The sequence below is a fragment of the Anser anser genome (genome assembly GCF_964211835.1).
Source record: "Anser anser genome assembly, chromosome: 2".
In the NCBI taxonomy this organism is placed as follows: Eukaryota; Metazoa; Chordata; class Aves; order Anseriformes; family Anatidae; genus Anser; species Anser anser.
Window position 1 is genome coordinate 114,920,489 of NC_139721.1, and position 19,474 is coordinate 114,939,962.

At 40.2% G+C, this 19,474-nt stretch overlaps 1 protein-coding gene across 4 annotated transcripts; it reads left to right on the forward strand.

Annotated features, from left to right (window-relative positions):
- The first annotated feature begins 652 nt into the window (after positions 1–652).
- ADNP2 (ADNP homeobox 2) lies at positions 653–16,197 on the forward strand. Of its 4 annotated transcripts, none has more exons than XM_083825866.1 (6): positions 653–830; positions 2,983–3,170; positions 6,258–6,409; positions 7,486–7,605; positions 11,221–11,310; positions 12,782–16,197. In XM_083825866.1, the coding sequence occupies exons 4-6, from the start codon at positions 7,498–7,500 to the stop codon at positions 15,791–15,793; spliced, it is 3,210 nt and encodes a 1,069-aa protein (XP_083681992.1). In that variant the 5' UTR covers positions 653–830; positions 2,983–3,170; positions 6,258–6,409; positions 7,486–7,497; the 3' UTR covers positions 15,794–16,197. The 4 variants fall into 4 exon arrangements, with proteins under 4 accessions (XP_083681992.1, XP_083681995.1, XP_083681994.1 ...); XM_083825869.1 differs by lacking the exon at positions 2,983–3,170 and adding an exon at positions 9,139–9,189; XM_083825868.1 differs by lacking the exon at positions 2,983–3,170 and having other exon boundaries at positions 6,297–6,409.
- The last annotated feature ends 3,277 nt before the right edge of the window (positions 16,198–19,474 follow it).

Sequence of the window (19,474 nt, forward strand, 5' to 3'; positions counted from 1 at the left end):
CAACAGTTGAGAGGCACCCACGCCAGCGGTGTGTCTGGCGGGTTTGGTTGCGGTAGGGCTGGTTGATGTGGTCATGCCACAGAGGACAGCCCATGGACACGACCCAAGGGACCAGCCCATGGAGGTGAACCCTTGGATGTCCACCCATGGAGGTGAGCTCCATCAATGCTGCTTGGCCCCGCCCCTCCCAGGATGACGTCACGGCCCGAGATCTCGCGAGACCTGCCAGTGGTGCCCCCCGGGGGGCACGGCCAGGAGGGGCAGGTGCAAGGGCTCAGGTGCGCCCCCGGGGCGCGGCGCCCACCCTCCCACCTGAGGCCCCGCCCACTTCCTCGGGGGAGCCAATGGGGGCCTTGCCCAAGCCCTCTCCCCATTGGCCGCCTGCCTGGCATGCAAATGACCCGCGACGTCACTTCCTGCGGTAAATCGAGCGCCATTTTCTCTTTCTGGCCGCGGATGAGGAGCGGGCGGAGGCCGGGGGCCAGGCGCGGGGCCCGGGCTGTGCGCGGGGCCGGGCTCGGGCCGTGCTAGTGCGGCCGCCGGCCTCGTGGGGCGCGGGGCGAGCGCGGCGGGCAGCAGGCGGCGGAGGACCAGGAGGAGGAGGAGGAGGAGCCGCGGGGCGGGGCGGGGCGGCGGGCGCAGCGCGGCGGGGGCGCGGCGGCGGAGGCGGCGGCGGCGGGGCCGGCGCTGCGCCGAGCGGGAGGCGGAGGCTGCGGAGCGGGCCCTCGACCCGGCAGGCGGCGAAGGCGGCGGGAGCAGCAGCAGCAGCGGCGGCGGCGTCGGCGGCGAGGCGGCAGAGCGGCGGTGGGCGCCCCCTGCAGCCCGGCCGGGTAGGTGCAGCGCGGCTCAGCCCGAGCAGCCCGCGGGCGGCCCGCCCCGAGGGGGGCGCGGGGAGCTGGGGGCGGCGCTGGCGGCGGGGGCGTGCCGGCATCCCGGCCCGCTGGCGGCTGGATGGGGATGCCGGGTGAAACGGGGCTGACTGGCTCGCTTCTCGGCTCGCTTCACAAAGGGTGTGGGGATAAGGGAGCACGGCAGGGGACCGGCTGCCCAGGGGCTGTCCCGGGCAGTGAGAAGGTCGGCGCTGATGTCGGTGAGCCGGGGCGCTGCTGTGAAGTTCCCAAGTCGTACATCCCGGCGAAGCACCTCGAGGTACCGGAGGATGTTGTGCCAAAGCCTCTCCAGCCATCCCATGTGGCACAGGCAGGAGCTGTCAGAGGGGCTGTGGCCCTTTGGCAACCACCCTTTCCATCAGGCCCAAGGTTGGCTCCTGTTGGCTACCAGCACCCCAAAGCCCATCCAATCCTCCAGGAAGATGCTTTCAAAAGAATGCCAGCATGCTGGCGTGGTGTAAATCATCAATTGACATGCTTCTAGGGATGTAGCTAGCTGCAGAAGACTAAAGCAGGAGGTAGGCAAGGCACGACTCCAGGGTGCTTGGCTTCCTGGTGTGGCTGCTGGATGCCTCTGTCCCTTGGGGAGACTGCAGCCATAGTTCACTAAATTAGTGATGTCCACCTGTTTCTTCTTGCAGACAGCCTTCTGTCTCAAAAGATTGTATCAGAATAATCTCCCTTTCCTGCGTTTGCATTGCACATGGCCGAAAGAGGGACTTCTGGGTTTGCCTGTGATCGAGAACTAGAAATTAGCGTAATGAGGTTTTTTAGCATAGAGTTTTAATGCCTTATGATTAGTGTTTCCTAAACAGCTTCTTACAGCCACATTTTGTTCCAGTTTCTGTCTACGCTGAGTGATGGAGTACCTAAGGAACTGATTTGAAGTGTCTCAAAGTCTGTGGATGATAACTTTTAATTACTTCTAGACAAAATGGATATTTGAAATAGTTTTCTTTCCAGAAAGCTGTAGTGTCCACATGACTAGTATGCGTGCAAAATTACGAATGAAAAGCTAAGGAGTGTTAATGGGATAAAAACTATAGGAAATATTCAGAAACAACGAAAAAGGATATAAAAACAGTTCTAATGTCTTATGTTTTAGCACTGGAAATCCCTTGATTGGGGTTAGTCTTGCTGAACACTGGTAGAACTGGTTTGTGTTTGAATGATTTAATCTTTCAATTGAAACCTATAGCGCAGTCTTAAATAATTTTCAGTTCTGTCCCCTTGCTGAATTACTCAGGTTGTGGGTTATCGATGCTATGGAATCTGTATATGCATCTGTGTGAGATGTCTCTGAGTCATGCCATACCTATGATTGAAGTACAAACACAGTTGAGCTTCTTCCTGGAGTAGCTGGGCTTTGCGTGTGACTCTTCTCCTAACATGCATGGGGCTAATGAGCCCTGCTGGAGTTGAGTAATCTAGAAATAGATGCTCCAGGCCTCCAGAAGAAGTTTGTGTCCTGCTGTTTTTGATCTTTGGCTAATGCTGAATTGCTGACTTTGGAAAGGAGTCAAGCTCTGTGTGATACTACAGCGCTCTAGGAAGGATTCTTGCTCTTGAGGGATGTAGTCCCTTTCTCATAGTAATTGCAGTAGTTATTTAAGCCAAAGTAGCTAAAGTTAGTGATCCAAATTTGTTTTGGCTTGACTTTGCAGATAAGATGCAGGCTGATATTGTTATCTATATAATCACATATCTCAGTGCTTTTTACTTTGTTAGCAAATACTGAATTGATGGCCATCTTTTTGTTGGATTAGAGGACTATTTTAAGTGGTATGTGACTTATAGCTAAGAAAAGAGCAACGTTACTGTCATTAGAAGAGATGTATACTTCCAGACCCCTAAAAGTTTCTGATTTAGTTGCAGGAAAAAAAAAATGTTTCACCTGAGATTTTTATCAAGTTGTGCTTGGATTAAAAATTGAAATTTGAGAAGATACAGTGCATTACCTTGTTTGAGAATTACTCTGTTTTATTAATCTGTGTTTTTTCCCTGTAGTCAATTTAATACTAATTTACAACAAATGAAATAGTAAAGAAAAAAAATACCGATTCTAATCAGTTGACTGTTTTTCTATTTTCAGGAGTCAAATCTTTCAAAGCTCTTAAGACACCTACAGATGTTGATAGAAAGCTATATATATTTCTTCTCTCCCTTCAAAGGCTTTGGTACAAATGTACTATTAAATTTGGTTAGGGGTATGTCACAAGCATGGATAAGAGTCCAGGGAATGGAGCCATCCGTATAACACACGGTTGAGCGGATATCCAGGTATGACTTCTTTGAGGGCTTGTATGCCTTTCAGAATGGTCCTTGACTGAAACAAAATTGATGAAAGTATAATTTGGCATGACCAAGCTGACCTTGGATTCCATGAGGCAGTTTCGTAGTGTGCGTACCCTCCTCTCTGCTGTTTTTGTCATTCAGAGTTTTTGTTTAGATTTTGAGAATTAGTAGATTGCTTGCTCTCATTTCATTTTCAGGAATGGAATTGGTTTTATTGTTTTCTCAACTAAAATTGACTTACCAACTTCAAATGAGTTTATTAAAATGAGAATAAAAAATTCCTTAGTATTTGTCAACTCTGGGTATCATGGAAATATAACCTAACAAAGAAACCTTTTAAAATGCTTCTGACTGAAATACCTCAAAGCTGTCTTCATAAAACCAATCTTTACAACTCTCCTTCCAGAGTTACTCATTAAGCAGTTTCCTAGTTGAGAAGGTGTAAAAACTAAAAATGAGTGAATTTCCAAAGCAGATAATACGAAAGGATGAAATTCTGTAAACATTTCATAATTTTTCTATTGTAAACAGTTCTATGAGCAATGGCTAGTGAATGTTGGCTTCCTAAGAACATGTCTGCAGATTTAGCTTCTGTGTAGATTATCTGATGTCTAAAAAGGGCCACACTGCGGCCTTTTCTTCTCTGGGTTTTTCTAATAGGGTTTCTATCTAGCTGCCCGTTTGCATGAATTTTCTGGAAACATCTTGCATGCGCGAGGACAGCCTGCTTGTATGTCTTTGGTCCAGCTCCATATCAGCCTCATATCTAATTGGATTGCAGATACCTAGTTTCCTTAGGGACACAAATTAAAATGGTGCTGATTGATATAAGGAAAAAAAAAAATATTGTGAGGACAGTCCATCAGTGGAACAGGTTTCACAGAGCGTCTGGGAAATTCCTCCGTGGAGGTTTTCAAGACCTGAATGGACAAGACGCTGAGTACCATGGTTGCGATTTGTTGTTGTGCCTGCTTTGTGTAGCAGGCCGGGCTGGGTCACCTCCTGGGTGAATGAGAATTGTTTTAAAAAATGTCTAAAAGGAAGGCAAGCAGGAACTTTCATGTTGTGAGTTCTCACTTTCAAGAGGTGAAATGTTGATATTTTTACTTCTTTTTCTAATGCAGAGAAGTTATACTCAAACATAGTTACTTGGTGAACAGGTAGTATTTACCTTTTGCTAGGATGACACTGTCCTGTCTGTTACCTTGTTGTTTTGTGTTGAAATACTTGTTATTACTGAAAGGGGTAGAGCTGCGGTAGTGGTCTTTGTTGAAAAGCTGAATGTAACTGTACATTATAACATGTGATCACAGAATCATCTAGGTTGGAAGAGACCTCCAAGATCACCTAGGCCAACCTCTGACCTAACACTAACAAGTCCTCCGCTAAACAGTTTCGCTAAGCTCTACATCTGAATGTCTTTCAGAGACCTTCAGGGATGGTGACTCAACTTCCCTGGGTTCCCTGGGCCCATTCCAATGCCTAACAAGCCTTTGAGTAAAGAAGTTTTTCCTAATATCCAACCTAAACCTCCCCTGGTGCAACTTCAGCCCATTCCCCCTCGTCCTGTCACCAGGCACGTGGGAGAATAGACCAACCCCCACCTCGCTACAGCCTCCTTTAAGGTACCTCTAGAGTGTGATAAGGTCGCCCCTGGGCTTCCTCTTCTCCAGGCTAAACAAGCCCAGCTCCCTCAGCCGCTCCTCATAAGACTTGTTCTCCAGACCCCTCACCAGCTTCGTTGCCCTTCTCTGGACACTCTTGAGCACCTCCATGTCCTTCTTGTAGTGAGGGGCCCAAAATGTTGTAGATGTTGTAGAAAGGGAAGGGAACCTTTAGTGTTATGTAAAACTCCAATGAAGTGTATTGTTACGGTTGTGTTATCTACTTGAACACTAGATGCAGGAATAGATCAATAGATAAAATGCCCAGGAAATGGTTGAATGACCTGTTCAGAACTGTTGATGTTAACTGAGTTTGGATTGGGACACAAGCTGCTGTAATGATTATTTTATCATGCTCTTAACTTGTTTCCTTTATAAAATGTGCTGTCTCTGAAAACTTAGTGGACTAGTAGTTTTTCGTAACAATGGTTGGGTACAATTTAAAATAAATTTACCTTCAACAACACAGGAAATGGATCAAGACTCTTTCGCTAGAGTAGCTCAGGTTTAATTTTACTGTAGTGCTTTTATGTTCAATTTGCTGGTTAAGAATGGGGTGCATACTGACAAAAGGTTGACGAAGTTACAGATGGAAACAGTGTAGAAGCTAAGGCTTGAAGAATGTCCAAAATAAGAGAAATAAATCCATAGAAAATGAGTATGGGTAATAAACTGTATAGTAATCTAGGTATTAACTGAGAGCTTGAAGGGTTAACTTAAAGTTGAAATTTCATGACCTTTATGGTAGGACATCGCTGTATCTAATGGATACGAGTACACTAGGTGAATAACTTAAAATCTTACTCACAAGCAGCTTGTTTAAAGACCAGCTGAATAACCTTGTACATGGTACAGAAACACATCTGTTTGGACTGAAGACCAACTACTTGAAAACTGGAAAATAATTCACCTGTATTCAAGATTCTCTTTTGCTATTGTTTTTACTTATCTTTCTCCTGGATTAATGGCTGGAAGTCACTTTTCAGAAAGTTTGCTGGTTAAGAAAATTAAGATGTGTGGATGTGATGTACTATATAACCTTTATATACTAATATTTCTGTTTTGTGAGATAGACTTGGCTCAAGAGATGTCTACTTCTTCAGTAGTGTCAGTGTGTAAAATAAAGGACTGAGATGAAGGAACTGTTTCCAGTGGAATCTAATGTATTGAACCCCATCTCCCTCTTGCTGATCTGAGCATCCTGTCAGCTCTGTCATTATCTGCAATGGACCATGGGGTTTGTGCACATAACCTGCTATCATAGAGTGACTGATAAAGCTTTAACCAGAGAATACAAGTACCCAGTTGACTTTAGTTTAAAAAGAGGATTTCAAATCTTCATTTTACTGCTTGGATTTTGATAGTAGAATGTCAGACTAGTCACTGTGATTTATTCCATTCCGTATAGGTTCACCCACACCCATGGTGGTATCAAAATGTCTTCCAGACTTCTTGCCAATGAAGATTAGAAAACAAGACTAGCATCTGTCAAATGGGTCTCCATCTCCATTTCTCTCTACATACCTTTCCTTTGGGGGGAGAAGAAGAGGAGAATAGCATGTGAGTTCTTTGACTTTTTTTTTTTCAGATTAAACCATTTCAATTGTATGTTTTGTCCACAAATTAAGATTTTCATACAAATGATGCCCCCATAGCCCAGCTGTTGGGGAAGTACTAGACCATTGCTGGTGGTATGTTTTAGACAGATGGGCAAACACATTTGGCAACAACCCTTCAAATAGGTGACCACCAGCAGATTAAATTATCTTTCTGCAATCTGACTGCAGTCATCTTCCTCCTCTATATATTGACCTCCAGCTATCCCACCTTTCTGGAGGGATTGGGATAGGGTGTAAATCCAAATTCTGGAGAAGGGCAAGGCAATAAAGCTGTGTACACTTCAGAGGAGGGCACTAAAAGCATATATGCATTTCAAAAATTTGCTCTGCTTTAGCATATTTAGCCATCAGTGCCATACAGTTGTAGTTTTTAATGACTTTTTTTTGCTACTATGTTAATCTTGGAATAGCCTGTTTTATGTCAGAGCCCATAAAGCAGCAGATCTCTTTAGGAAGAGGAGAAAAAAGGAAATTCGAGGTTCTGCTAGCAGTCGTATTTAAGACATATATGCATGTGTCAACATACCAGATTATCAGAGTATCTCATCTAGGCACTGTAACATTCAAGGTGAAAAAGTGTTGATATTCTTCTTTCCTAAAAGAACTGATGGCAATTTTTTTTTTTGAAGACAGCTTAGTAAAATTCTTATGTTCACGTTCTCCAGGGAAAAAAAAAAAAGCATTATAGCTTGCATGTAGACATGAAGAGATTTGAAAGAAGGAACTTGAAATTTTGTTTAGATAGCAGAGAAGAAACCAAGGGATTCCATCCTACTACACCTTCACTTCCTACCCTGAAGAAGGAATTGATCTACTGGCTACTATTAATGAGACCACTTCTTTGTTTTAAAGCTTTTGCTCTTACATTTTGAGGAATATATTTTTGAGATTTTAATGTTTTAATACTTTTATTGTTAAATGTTAATACTTTTATTGTTAAAACATAATATTGTTAAATGCAAGTGCCTGTGTTCAAATATGACTTCAAATATTACTTTTTAAATATTTCTTTTTCAGGAAAAGTGCAAAATGTTTCAAATTCCTGTGCAAAATCTTGATAATATCAGGAAGGCTCGAAAAAAGGTGAAGGGCGTTCTTGTGGATCTTGGGCTTGACAGCTGCAGGGAGTTGTTGAAGGTAAAGCATTTGAAATAATGTAAAATAATCTTGAAGAAAAAAAAACTTGAAAAATGTTTCAGTGTTTAGTGTATATATCATGTTTCTCTGCCCTAGATCTTTATGATGGGGTAAAGAAAAGAAAATTGCATATTGACTTGAAGGATTACTTAAGTATGAGTACTTACTTGCTAGGTGTGGAACTTAGTTTTTTAGTACATCAGGTTGAAAGACGCTCCATTTCTCAACAAGATATGTTATACATGGTACTGCGTATTCTCTACTAGTAATAGTGCAACAAAAGGAAACAGTACAACTTGAAGAAAAACACGACAAGTGAAATGTTTCTGTGTAATACACAAGTGACTTTTTTATGATTCTTTTAAAATCACAAGCAGATGAAGACTTGAATCAAATCTCTGAAGAATATACAAATTACTGGAATTTTTAAAACCAACAAGCAGTTGGATCCAAGTAATCTTGCTGCAGGCCTCTAAAACTTGTTTTCAGGGAGAAATACCAAACTTGGCTTATTGAGTTGTAGTTCAGTTCTATATCTCCAAAAGTGTACGTAAGTGTACTGAGGTGATCAAAGTGAATTTAGTGCCATTGTCACCACTTACTTCTTGCACAGTACCTTCCCCTGTATGAAGAATTTATGCCATCAGATTGGCAAGCCTAGTACCAGAAAAAGTGCAAGTATTAGTAATGCAACTCAGTTACTAAACAGTAGTGTGTTTCAAACAGCTGATAAGTGGCCTTTTTTGGCTGTTTGATATGTTCATAACTTCACATTGACTGTAGGCAAGAGTTTGGATTAATTCTCTGTGATGGGACTAAAATAATTTAACTCTGTGTAGGGGTGCTGTTGTGTCTTTTGTGGTATGTTTTTTTAAATGAAAATGCATAAGCATTTTTTCAAATCATTTACCTAAGATCTACATGCATATCTAATTCTGGAACATTCTTGGTTATTGTGGTTGAACAACGTTAGCTCTAAATAAACGTAAGAGCTCAGAAAGTGTATTTGTCTAGTAATTGTTGTGCACTGTTTTCATTGTGTTATATATTGTTTGGAAATTAACATTCAGAAGCTGTTCTATTTTGATCCTTTGAAGTAAACATGTTTTGATTATGTTAGTTTTTTTGTTGTGGAATTGATTACAATCTTAAGTTTTTGAAGGCTCTTTGAGGTTTAATGGTGAATAAGGAATACGTATTTCTGTTTTAACTTAAAAAAAAAATAAAAAAATGGTGGCAGGGAACCCAGTGACCATTTTGATTCTGGAAATGATGTGAAATGCAGGCCCCCAAAATAGCATTTTAGTATATTTTGCAAATAATTCTCTCTCAACCAAGCTTATAACTTAACTTTTGTTTTTCCAGACAATCTGGGGCTGTCCATGACTTAACCAGCAACAAGGATTGTTTTTAGGATTGATTTGTACTTGGCTTGTATGATGACAGACTGTCGTTTTAGTAGAAGAGGGTGTCTGATATTTTAGTAGGAGAGAAGTAGCTTAAGGTTTTTTGTTTTTTTCTTCAAATATTAAGGTGGATTTCTGGACATCGTGCTTTTGAGGAGGCAGGACAATTGAGAAAACGGTATGAAGTGATATGATGCAGACTTGACTTCTTATCTGGGCTTAAGATTGGTTTTAAAACATTCTAATAAGGCATGACAGTGCGCAGTAGCTTGAGGAAAGTGAAGGAACTTAATGTACAGCTCACTATCTCTTTGTAGCTCAGACCAGCAGGATTAGGTGTTAGGCTCAAAGTTCTTAATTGCTCTCTGCTAGGGAGATAACAACCTTTTGTGCTAAATTACATTCGTTTCTCAAAGTAACACTATTAAGTATGATTACTCTAATGTCAGAGTTTTTCAGGTTCTCGGAGGGTTTTATTCTCCTGTTGTTACCTCTCACTTCTTCAGTTTTCCTCCCTGTTTTCCTCCCCTTCTGGTTCCTTCCCTTTCTGGTTGTTTCTGGGACATCAAGCAAGAATTCAGAATAAGCCATTTGCATCACTTACCAGTTGTAGTGATAAGAATGGTTCTTTATCAGTGAATATTTCTCTGTACAAAATAGACATTTCAGCAAAATGATCTAGACCTACTAGCACACGCCTGGGTTGTAGGAATCTGGTGTTCAAGTCTAGGAGCCTCTCTTGGTGGAGGGTACTCAAACAAGAAGCAAAACATTTCAGGTAGGCCACATAAACTTCAGGAAGCTCACTCTGGTGTGTTCAACTAAACAATTGTTAGTAAATCTTGAGTCTTTTTCTCTATCAAGACTTAAAATAAAATCACTGTATGCTATAAGGGTGTGGAACTTAACTTCTCTTGCTCAGGGTAAGGGTTCTCTCTAAGTTCATGAGCTTTCGGGAGTGTTTGGCTTAAGAAGTAAACTTGGGTAGTACCAATACCTTAATTAGAACGCAAAAAGTTGGTTCATTGTTTTGAGCTTTTCAGGATTCTCTTTGGGGCAACTTGCAAGTTGAAAAAGCTAGAAAGCTTATTGCAGACTTGATTACACTTCTCTAAATCCTGGAAAAAGATCATTTAAATCAAATTATCACTAGCATGCCTTTCTGTCGCACAGATAGTGATGCTTACATTAGCACCATGCAGGCAGGAACCTAGTGCAAACAAAGCCTGCATTAAGTAGCATTGACTGCTACAGGATTTTTTTTGTTGCTACTTATATTCTGCGTTGCTTGTAAGTATTGTATCATGTTTTTGACCACAAACTATGGGGATGCATAAATTCCACGTCTCTTGTAGGTGAGCTAATCTTAGCTAGTCTTAATTACCTGCTTCTGCTGTTCCAGTGGTTTTGGTGCATAAATGAAAACTTTTGTTTCACCTAAGACACCCTAGTGTATTGTTGGAGTTGGCCAAGGATCTTTAGAAATGCCTAGTAAACAGGAATCTGTTTTTTTATTTTTATTTTTTTTCATGAAGTTTGTACTTGGAGGTATGTGGGCCTCAGAAAATTGGAGAGGAACTTTATAGTAGTATTTGACTTAAGGTTGGGGAACTTATTGTTCTAATATAATTGCATAGAAGAATGCTGTAAGGAAAGTTGTTTACTCTGATATGGTTGTTCCAGATATAATAATAATGCCACTCTTACAGATTTAGGAGAAATACTGCTAGTCCTTGGGAAAAGGTTCTGGGAATGTCTTTGTCTTTGCAAGTTAAAAGTATAGTAATGCTATGGAAACTTAATACTAAAACCTGTTGCAAAGTAAACCATAGTGATAAGTTAATAAATGGAAGTAAATGCTGAAATACTACAGTTTTAGAAGGAGAAGGTAGAGGGAGAAAAGGTCTTTCATTGTTCACTGTGAACTTGGCTAGAAGCAAGGGAATTAAAGTATAAATGTTTTTGCTCCCATATTATTTTAAGTAACCATGAAGTTCTCAGAATTCCCACTATCACAGGAGGCAGTCATTTGAGCTAGTAATTGAGGTAAAATAAATCAAAGTTGAGTTAGAGAAGTAACTCTGGACTGAGTTTTGAAACCTGTATCTGAATACTGTATGAACTTTGCATTCATCCTGTTTACTTGCTTTGTATTGAGACTGTTTCTGTGTTGAGAACAGACCTACCAGATTATTTTTTTTTTCTTTAGAATCTTAAAAGTTTTGACCCAGGTGAAAAATATTTTTGCAACACTTCATGGAGTGATGTCTCTCCTTGGGAGTCTGTGGGCAAAAGGAAGGTATGTTTTTGTATTAGAAATTCTGAATAGATGTACATGTGGAATTGCTGTATCTTACTAATTTCAGAAGTCCTTCTAAAGCTAAAATACATGTTTATGGGTAAAAATAAATAGCTTTGTTTTCTAAATACTGTTGGGTAATAATCTTTCATTGTCTATGTTCTTTTCTGTAATTCATCAGGTTATAAAGACTATTCTGTTTGCTGTTTGGCGTCTTGAAGGATACAACCCTGAACATTAATATTTCATGTATCATGCTAACATTCTGCCTTTTTAGCCTCATCTGATATGTAGTCTTAACGTGGTTTTGTACACAACATGCTTCTTTTTCCTTCGGAAGGATGAAAATGGGATTACATAGGTAGAAGTGGATTAAGCTGAAATTCTCATTAGCAGCTTGGGATAGGGTTGTAGTGGAAAACACATTCCAGTTAGATTTACGTATGTGAAACAGCTTTTACTTTTTATATAGAATCTTGTGTGAAGCTAGAATCTCCAAGAAAGGCAGGGTTGAGATGGATAAAACGAAGTATCTTAGAAACCCATTGGAGTATAAAATCATCAAAATCCTGTATAAAGCATAGGAGCATATCCAGAGAAAAGATAGTCTTTTCTGAGTCTTGCTGAAGAGTCTTGAGACTCCTTTTTCCATGAGGAAGGCCTTTACAACTTGTAAACAGTAGTAGGTCTCCTCTTTTCATCCTAGTAAAAAGGTAATGGTTTAGAATTGTATGGCGGTGGTTTGCCAGGATTTTTTATCTGCATTTACTATGTTTAAAATGAGAACTAAGGCTATCAAGTACAGTAGTTGCCTTTAATAACAAAGCCTTCAACATCCAGGCTTACCAAATCAATCAGACTTTGCCAAGCTCATTTAGTAGGAAGTGACTTCCCCCTCTCCCATGACCTTTGTCTGCTTTGTCTTCTAGTTCTTAGTTCTCCTTTTCTGAACTTGGATTCACAGGTTTGGGACCAGATGTTGATCCGATTTGCCAAGCTATGTCTTTTGAATGCTAAGCTTGTCTTTCTCTTCAGACAACCTTGGTTCTTTGATCTGTGTCATTCACTTATTTGGTTTCATGCTGCCTAGATTTGGGAGAAAAGAAGATGGTCCTTCAAGGTGTCCTATTCCAAAGTTGCTGCAATAAGGGAGAAAAAGTTGTCAAATCTGTGTTCTTAAAAATGGCTTCATAATTAGTTTGTATGACCTGGAGTAGAAATGAATCCACTTAAGGCGTAATAAATTACAAGGGAAGAAGGTGGGCACAAATTTTTCTCCCTTTAAGTATGCCATCTTTAAGTCTGCTTTTCAACAAAAACAGATCTCCGTGAAACTGAGAAGATACATGCTATACATACAGTGAAAGCATTTTTGACAGGTGATAGAGCAGACTTACTTTAAAACAGATAACAGGGATTTAGGAAATGGCAGTTTCTAAGTGGATTTTGTTTGTTTGTTGTTTGTTTGCAGAGATACAGAACAAAGCCGTACTGCTGTAGTTTATGCAAGTTCTCGTCAAAATTGCTTACTTCATTCAAGAATCACTTGCACCGTTGCCATGAGGATGAAATGGACCAAGAGCTTGTGGTTCCTTGCCCAAAATGTGCATTTGCTTCTGAGCCAAAAATAGTGGGAAAACATATCCGGATGTTTCATTCATCTAATAAGAGAATACAGAACTATACAGTCAGCATTTTGGATGGCATGAAACAATTCAGGAGTGATATCATAAACTTCACGTGTCTAAAATGTAATTTTACAGACACATTGTATTATAATATGAAGAAACATGTTCTGATGAACCACTTTCAAAACTTAATAAGTATATATTTTGGCCAGAGATCTGATGAAAGTGAAGAGAATGTGGTTGAGCACTACTGTAAAAAATGTAATGCTTCTGCAAACAGCCAAGATTCTTTAATGTATCATGTCTTGACAGCTGAAACACACAGAGACCTGGAGAACAAACTTCGGTCTGTGATTTCAGAACATATTAAGAAACCTGGACTTGTGAAACAAATGCATATTGCTCCAAAGCCTCCTCAAAGTGTGGCTGCGCCTGCTCCATCTTCAGGGCCTCCTGCAGCCTCAGCAGGTTCCATCACAGCTCCAGCTTGCATCCAACTTGCATTTCCGCAGAATAATCAAAACCAGACTGTGGTGCAGTCAAAACCAGTTCAGAACACAGTCAGATCTCTGACTGTTCCAAGTGCCTCTGGTAGTGTTCCACATACAACTTCTGCTCCGATTGTTACCCCATCACATGTTACTCTTGTATCCAGTCATCTTCCTGTAGGTCAGAATAGTGTTAATATTCAGCCGTCACCTTCTCAGCCTATAATTGTTTCTCATAGGCTTCCTCTTAATCAGCCTGTCAGGACTGCGGCTGTTCCTCTTCATCATTCTGTTGGGACCCTAAGCAGAACCGTGGCCCCTGCAGTTCTTCCTCTTAATCAACATGTCGGGCCTGGACTCTTTCCTATTAATCAGTCTCTTGGTACTATAAATAGTCCAGTTGCAGCTGCGACACTACCTGTTACTCAGCCTGTCAGCCCTGCGAATCAGCTGGTTGCGCCAGGAGTGCTCCCTGTGAATCAGCCGGTTGCACCAGGAGTTCTCTCTGTCAACCATGCGGTTGGGAATGTGAATAGACCCACTGGTCCTGGAGTCCTTCCTATGGCTCAGACGGTTGCATCAGGGGTTCTCCAGCTTAATCAGCCTGTCGCACCTGGAGTTGTTCCTGTCAGACAGCCTGTTGGACCTGGGTTTCTTCAGCTTAATCAACCTGTTGCCCCAGCAGTTATCCCTGTAAATCAGCCAGTTAGACCTGCAGTTTCCCAAAATGCAGCTTTTTTGACTGCAGGTTCTATACTTCGGCAGTTGATTCCAACTGGGAAGCAGGTTAATGGGATACCCACATACACGCTTGCCCCAGTTTCAGTGACATTGCCTGTACCTCCTGGTGGTGGAGTAGCAACAGTTACTCCACCACAAATGCCTATCCAACTAATGCAGTCTGGAGCAGTAACTCAGTTATCTCAGTCACCAGCTAGTGCACCCTCTCCACCTGTGCTTTTAACGTCTCAGAATATATCATTACAAGCTCCCCCACCTGGTCCTGAAACAAGTCAGGCTGTCAGACAGGCTAAGCAATGGAAGACTTGCCCTGTTTGCAATGAGCTCTTCCCATCAAATGTGTATGAGGTACACATGGAAGTGGCCCACAAACATAGTGAAGTAAAAATTGAGGATATGCAGCAACCTGACAAACTTGCAGCTTGTGCACCCTTTCTAAGGTGGATGACAGAGAAGACTGTCCGGTGTTTTTCTTGTAAGTGTTTTCTCTGTGAAGAAGAGCTCATGAAACATCTCTTGATGCATGGCTTAGCTTGCTTGTTTTGCACAGTTACTTTCCATGACTTAAAAAGCCTTGTGGAGCACAATAAAACTACTCATAACGGGAAAAAGCAGTTACATGCAGATTATAGCAACAGAGGATTTCAGTTAGGTAATGAGGCTCAGGGTGACCTTGTATTTCCTCACTTTGATTTCAGTACAGTGTTACCAAAAGAAGACATCGGTGAAAGAGAAGTACATTTGGCAGTGCTTGCTGGAGTAAATTCGAGGACGCTAGTCCCCGTTTACATCAAAGTGAAACCTCAGGCAGCAGAAGTGAACAACAGGTGCAGCAAAAAAGTGTTAACCTGTCCCTTTTGTTTTGGAACATTTGTTAGTCAAAGAACCTATGAAATGCATTTGAAAGAAAGGCATCATATTATGCCAACTGTACATACAATTTTAAAGTCTCCTGCTTTCAAGTGCATCCACTGTTGTGGCGTGTACACTGGAAATATGACTCTAACAGCTATTGCTGTGCATTTGCTCCGTTGTAGAAGTGCTCCCAAAGACAGCAACTCAAGCGTGAAGATGCAGCTTGAACGTACTGAGAAGAAAGAGTTACTGTTTGTGAATGGTGAAAAGCATGATTCCGTGATACTTAAAAGAAAGCTATCTGATTCCTGTTTCATTGCAGAAGACCAAAGGAATAAGGAACAGCAGCCTCTAAGCTTGTGTACTGGCATAGCTCTATCTCCAGAAGAAGAATTGTATTCAGGGCTAGTGCCTTTCAAACGACAGAAGATTAATAGGACTGAGATAAAGAAAATTCCTTCCAGTGAGGATCTGCATATTCTAGCAGTAGATCCTAAACAATATGATCACAATTCGTATGATGCTCAGAAACAGTTTTTGACAGACTACTTTCATGAGAGGCCCTATCCCTCAAAAAAAGAGTTGGAATTGCTATCCTCGCTGCTGTATGCTTGGAAAATTGATGTTGCGTCATTTTTTGGGAAAAGGAGGAATACATGCTTAAAGGCAATAAATAATCACAAACCATCTGTGCTGCTGGGTTTCAGTATGTCTGAACTAAAAAACATTAAGCACCGTTTGAATATAAAAGATGAAGCGTTAGATATGTAAACAAGCTTTTTATAACAACTAAAAGCAATCCATAATTGTATACTTAACAATTTCGCAATTTATTATATTGAAATATTTGTTTTAACTTGCAGACTGGCCTGTTGAAGGGTTGCAGTAGGACAGAAAGTCTCATTCAGTTGTGACTGTTATTGTGAAAGGCACACATAGTTGTGTATTTGAAACAGCTAAAACCTTCAGATTTACACTTCTGGAATTTGTTTTAGCTTTTTACTTTTTTTGGAGTCTTTTTTTTTGTTCTGTTTCCCTTTTTCCTCCTCCAGGCTCCCATTAGACTTTTTATACCACCATGTAAAACTTTTTGTGCTATTAAATACAAATTTTATTTTATTTTTCTGCAATGTCATCATCTTTTCTAAACAATAAAATGTATAATGTTTAAAATACTGAGGTGAACTAGATGAAATACATCTATTTGATTATTTGTATTTTTCAGTCCTTGTAATTTTTAAACTTCTTTTTTTAATCTGCTGAAGAACTGCTTATAGCCTTTACATCCATTGGTCCCTTCAAATTCTGAATGTGCTGGTAGCAATAAAGTTCCTGGCATTCTCTTTTCTGAATCATAATAACACCTGTGCCAGTGAAGTCTGGTGACTCATAATACCCAACTAGTATTAACGTGGTGGGGATTTGAGGGGCTGGGGGTGCTTACTGAAGTGTTACAGTTAACTGACTTGAAATGGTTGTGTTTATTATCTGTTAAATAGATCTTGCTAACCAGAACTGTTTACTCTTTTTTTTGTTGGTGTTGAAACCTGGTTGTTTAAATGCTGTTCAAAGCTTGGTACCAGCATTTAGTTTTTCCTTTTTCAAAAAGCAAAACTGCTTTGGGTTGTGTCACATTGCTCTGATAGCGTGGAATATGACTTCCATGCACGTAACCGATCTCTAGAAGCCCTACCCAAGTATCACTGAAGTTTGGTGAAAAATCTGATTTTTACTTTCATTTTAAATGGGTGTTGCATGAGGTAGTAACTGAGCAGTGCTTCTTCCCCAGCAAATTAAGTATATCTTTAAGTGCATGAAGTGAGGAATAATACGAACACAAACTGGTTGAATAGGCGGCATTAAGACTCTGAATTGCCCATTTCCTGAAACAGAGCTATATATATATATAGTGATTATTTTTATTACAGAGAGCATAAGAATGGTATAAAACTCCAATAGATTATCTTGTTCAGTATGATTTAATATCCCTACTACAGGAAAGTTGGTTATAACAAATTGTATATTGAATTATTGGTGGTTACATTGAGGTCTTTAGTTTTGTTCCTTTTTTCAGGATATGCTTGGTTTCAGCTGGCTTGTAAGACAGTGCTTCCAAAATTCATTAATAGCCAGTCATGTAATAACCTATAATTTTTATTATTTTCCTTCCTCCCCCTCGTCTTTCGTAGAAGACAAAAAAAAAAAAAAAGGAAACTGTTCTACCGGTTAATTTGTGCCAGTGTTATAAGGAAAAGGTAATGTCCCCAAACTATTTTCTATTTTTTTAAATTAATAAGCATATGTTTATCGTATGCAATATTTTTTAAAGCAGATGCAGGATTGTTTTTGTGCTGTTTCTAAAAGGATGTGACATTTTAACATAATTTTGTAGCAGCCTACCTGAGGTTCTATAAGCAATTAAAAATTCTATTTTTGATACAATCTTGATATTTTCGTATTGACCCCTTCCAAGAATTTTAATGTATATGTAACATGCAGTTACCTAAACAGTCTATTTGCAAAAATCTATTTGTTTAATACCGAAAAAACTTAGTTGAACAAACTTAATCACCTTCGATGGGTTTGCCCACACCTGCCACCCTGCTACAACAAGTAGTAGTGCATTCTTAGAGCTTAATATTAGCTCATTAAAAAGTCAGTGAATAAACGGTCAAAATTGAGATTTATGCATAGCGCAGTTTATAAAGCAGTTTGAAAGACTCTTAAGTGAGAAAGAGGGATGCTGTAAAAGTCCTGAAATCTTAGGCACTCATTTTCAGTCTCAAATGTTGATACTTTGTGCTGTGTCATCTTTGGGGTAGTTCTGCTGATATCGGTGAGACTCCGGCAGGAAGGAATTTGCCAGTGTGCATCTGGGGAAGGCATATGATAAATGGTTGAAGATTCACCTTTGAGATGAGAGTGCTGCTTGGAGTGGGTAGCTGGGAAGTCATATCAGAGTTCATCTATGCTTGGGGCATCAAGGAAACAGTCCAGTCTTACTGGCTTTCCTACATAGCATCTAGTGGTGATGTTAAGCATTTTATATATTGGATTTCACAGTTTTAAATAAACCAGCTTTCTAACCTTCTCTTAGGTGTGTGCGCAAATAATTGTGTGGCGCCCCACTCTGCCCCCCCCCCCCCATTATATTTATTTATGAAATAAAATATTCAGGCAACTTGGTGTTGAAAGAGACACAAAAGTAAAGTAGGACCTAGATCCAGATGCTTTAGGTAAATATTAAAGTGAAATAGTGCCTTATTGTAATACTGTGCATTAAATACTGACTGTTTTCCAGGAAACTGAAGTCTCGGTACTAATTTGCTATTGCTAAATACTCCTTTCTTCATTAAATTAGGACTCCAAAAACGAGCAACAAACATACATTTTGAAATGTGAAACAAGTAACTGAAATATCAAAGCGCAGGTTACAGTACGGTTGTGGTGATCAGAAAAGCTGAGGATGCTGGTTTAAAAAAAAAAGTTAAACTTGTCTTTTTATCTAAATTAAGCTTAAGCTTAAGCTTTGCTATAGGCTTCTCAAGTGTGAAGTCACTTGGTCAGAAATTTTTATTCTGGGAAGATGCTGCACCTGTCTAGGAGTACATGGTGTGGGTAGTCTGGTAAGTGCGCGTCTCTCTTTGTAAGGAAAGAGCTTAACACTCCTGGTACCTGCTGTTGGGCAAGATGGGTCTAACCAAGTGCTCTGTCTGCAGTAGGCTTTCCAAATGTAAATCCTGAAAGCATGCAGGTAAAGCTCTGATCCGCTGTAAAAGAAATGCATTTGGAAGGAATGCCTGGTTCGTTCACAGGAAGATTGTGGCAAGTATTTGTTCTTCATGGAAATAAAGCAAACAAAACTGTATTTATTCTTCTGTAATCTATTGGTTTCATAGAAGCATTTGTGTTTGAGAAATACTTTGTTGTGGTCTCAAGTTTTTGAGCAGGAAAATCATGTTTGTGAAATACTGTGATGGCTTATTATTTGGATATGTAATAGGAAGGATTGTTACTCTAATGGGATTTGGTCGCACCTATTCTGCATACGTTCTAGAGGTTAAGTTCTTAGTGTTTGGTAAACTGACTTTTTCTTGAGGGACAAAAAAACACCAGTGTGATTATTTTCAAATCACAATAGTTCACAGAATCAAATGCTTTTTGTCCTTCACTGCTTTATATTGCTCAGCAAAAATCAGGGGCTTATCGAAGTAGCTGCTATATACAATTTTGGGTCTGCAATTCCTAACAGATACCTCTATAAATCTAGTTCTGCTGCACCTGGCTATGCAGTTTTCAAACATACAATTGTCAAACTTAACTGTGGGCACTTTGCGGGGGGTAAAGATGCTTGAAGTCAAGTAGCAAAGTACAGATACATGGAAAGAAAAAAGCAGCAGTCTAATAAATAGCAAGGGGAAAAATACAAAAAAAAAAAAGCCTTCCAAAAAT

Bases quoted from the DNA above. Each gene is read 5' to 3' on its own strand.
- ADNP2 (XM_083825866.1), top strand. From the start codon at position 7,498: ATGTTTCAAATTCCTGTGCAAAATCTTGATAATATCAGGAAGGCTCGA. The intron at 7,606-11,220 runs GTAAAGCATTTG...TTTTTTCTTTAG, and splicing joins GCTGCAGGGAGTTGTTGAAG to AATCTTAAAAGTTTTGACCC. The intron at 11,311-12,781 runs GTATGTTTTTGT...GTTTGTTTGCAG, and splicing joins AGTCTGTGGGCAAAAGGAAG to AGATACAGAACAAAGCCGTA.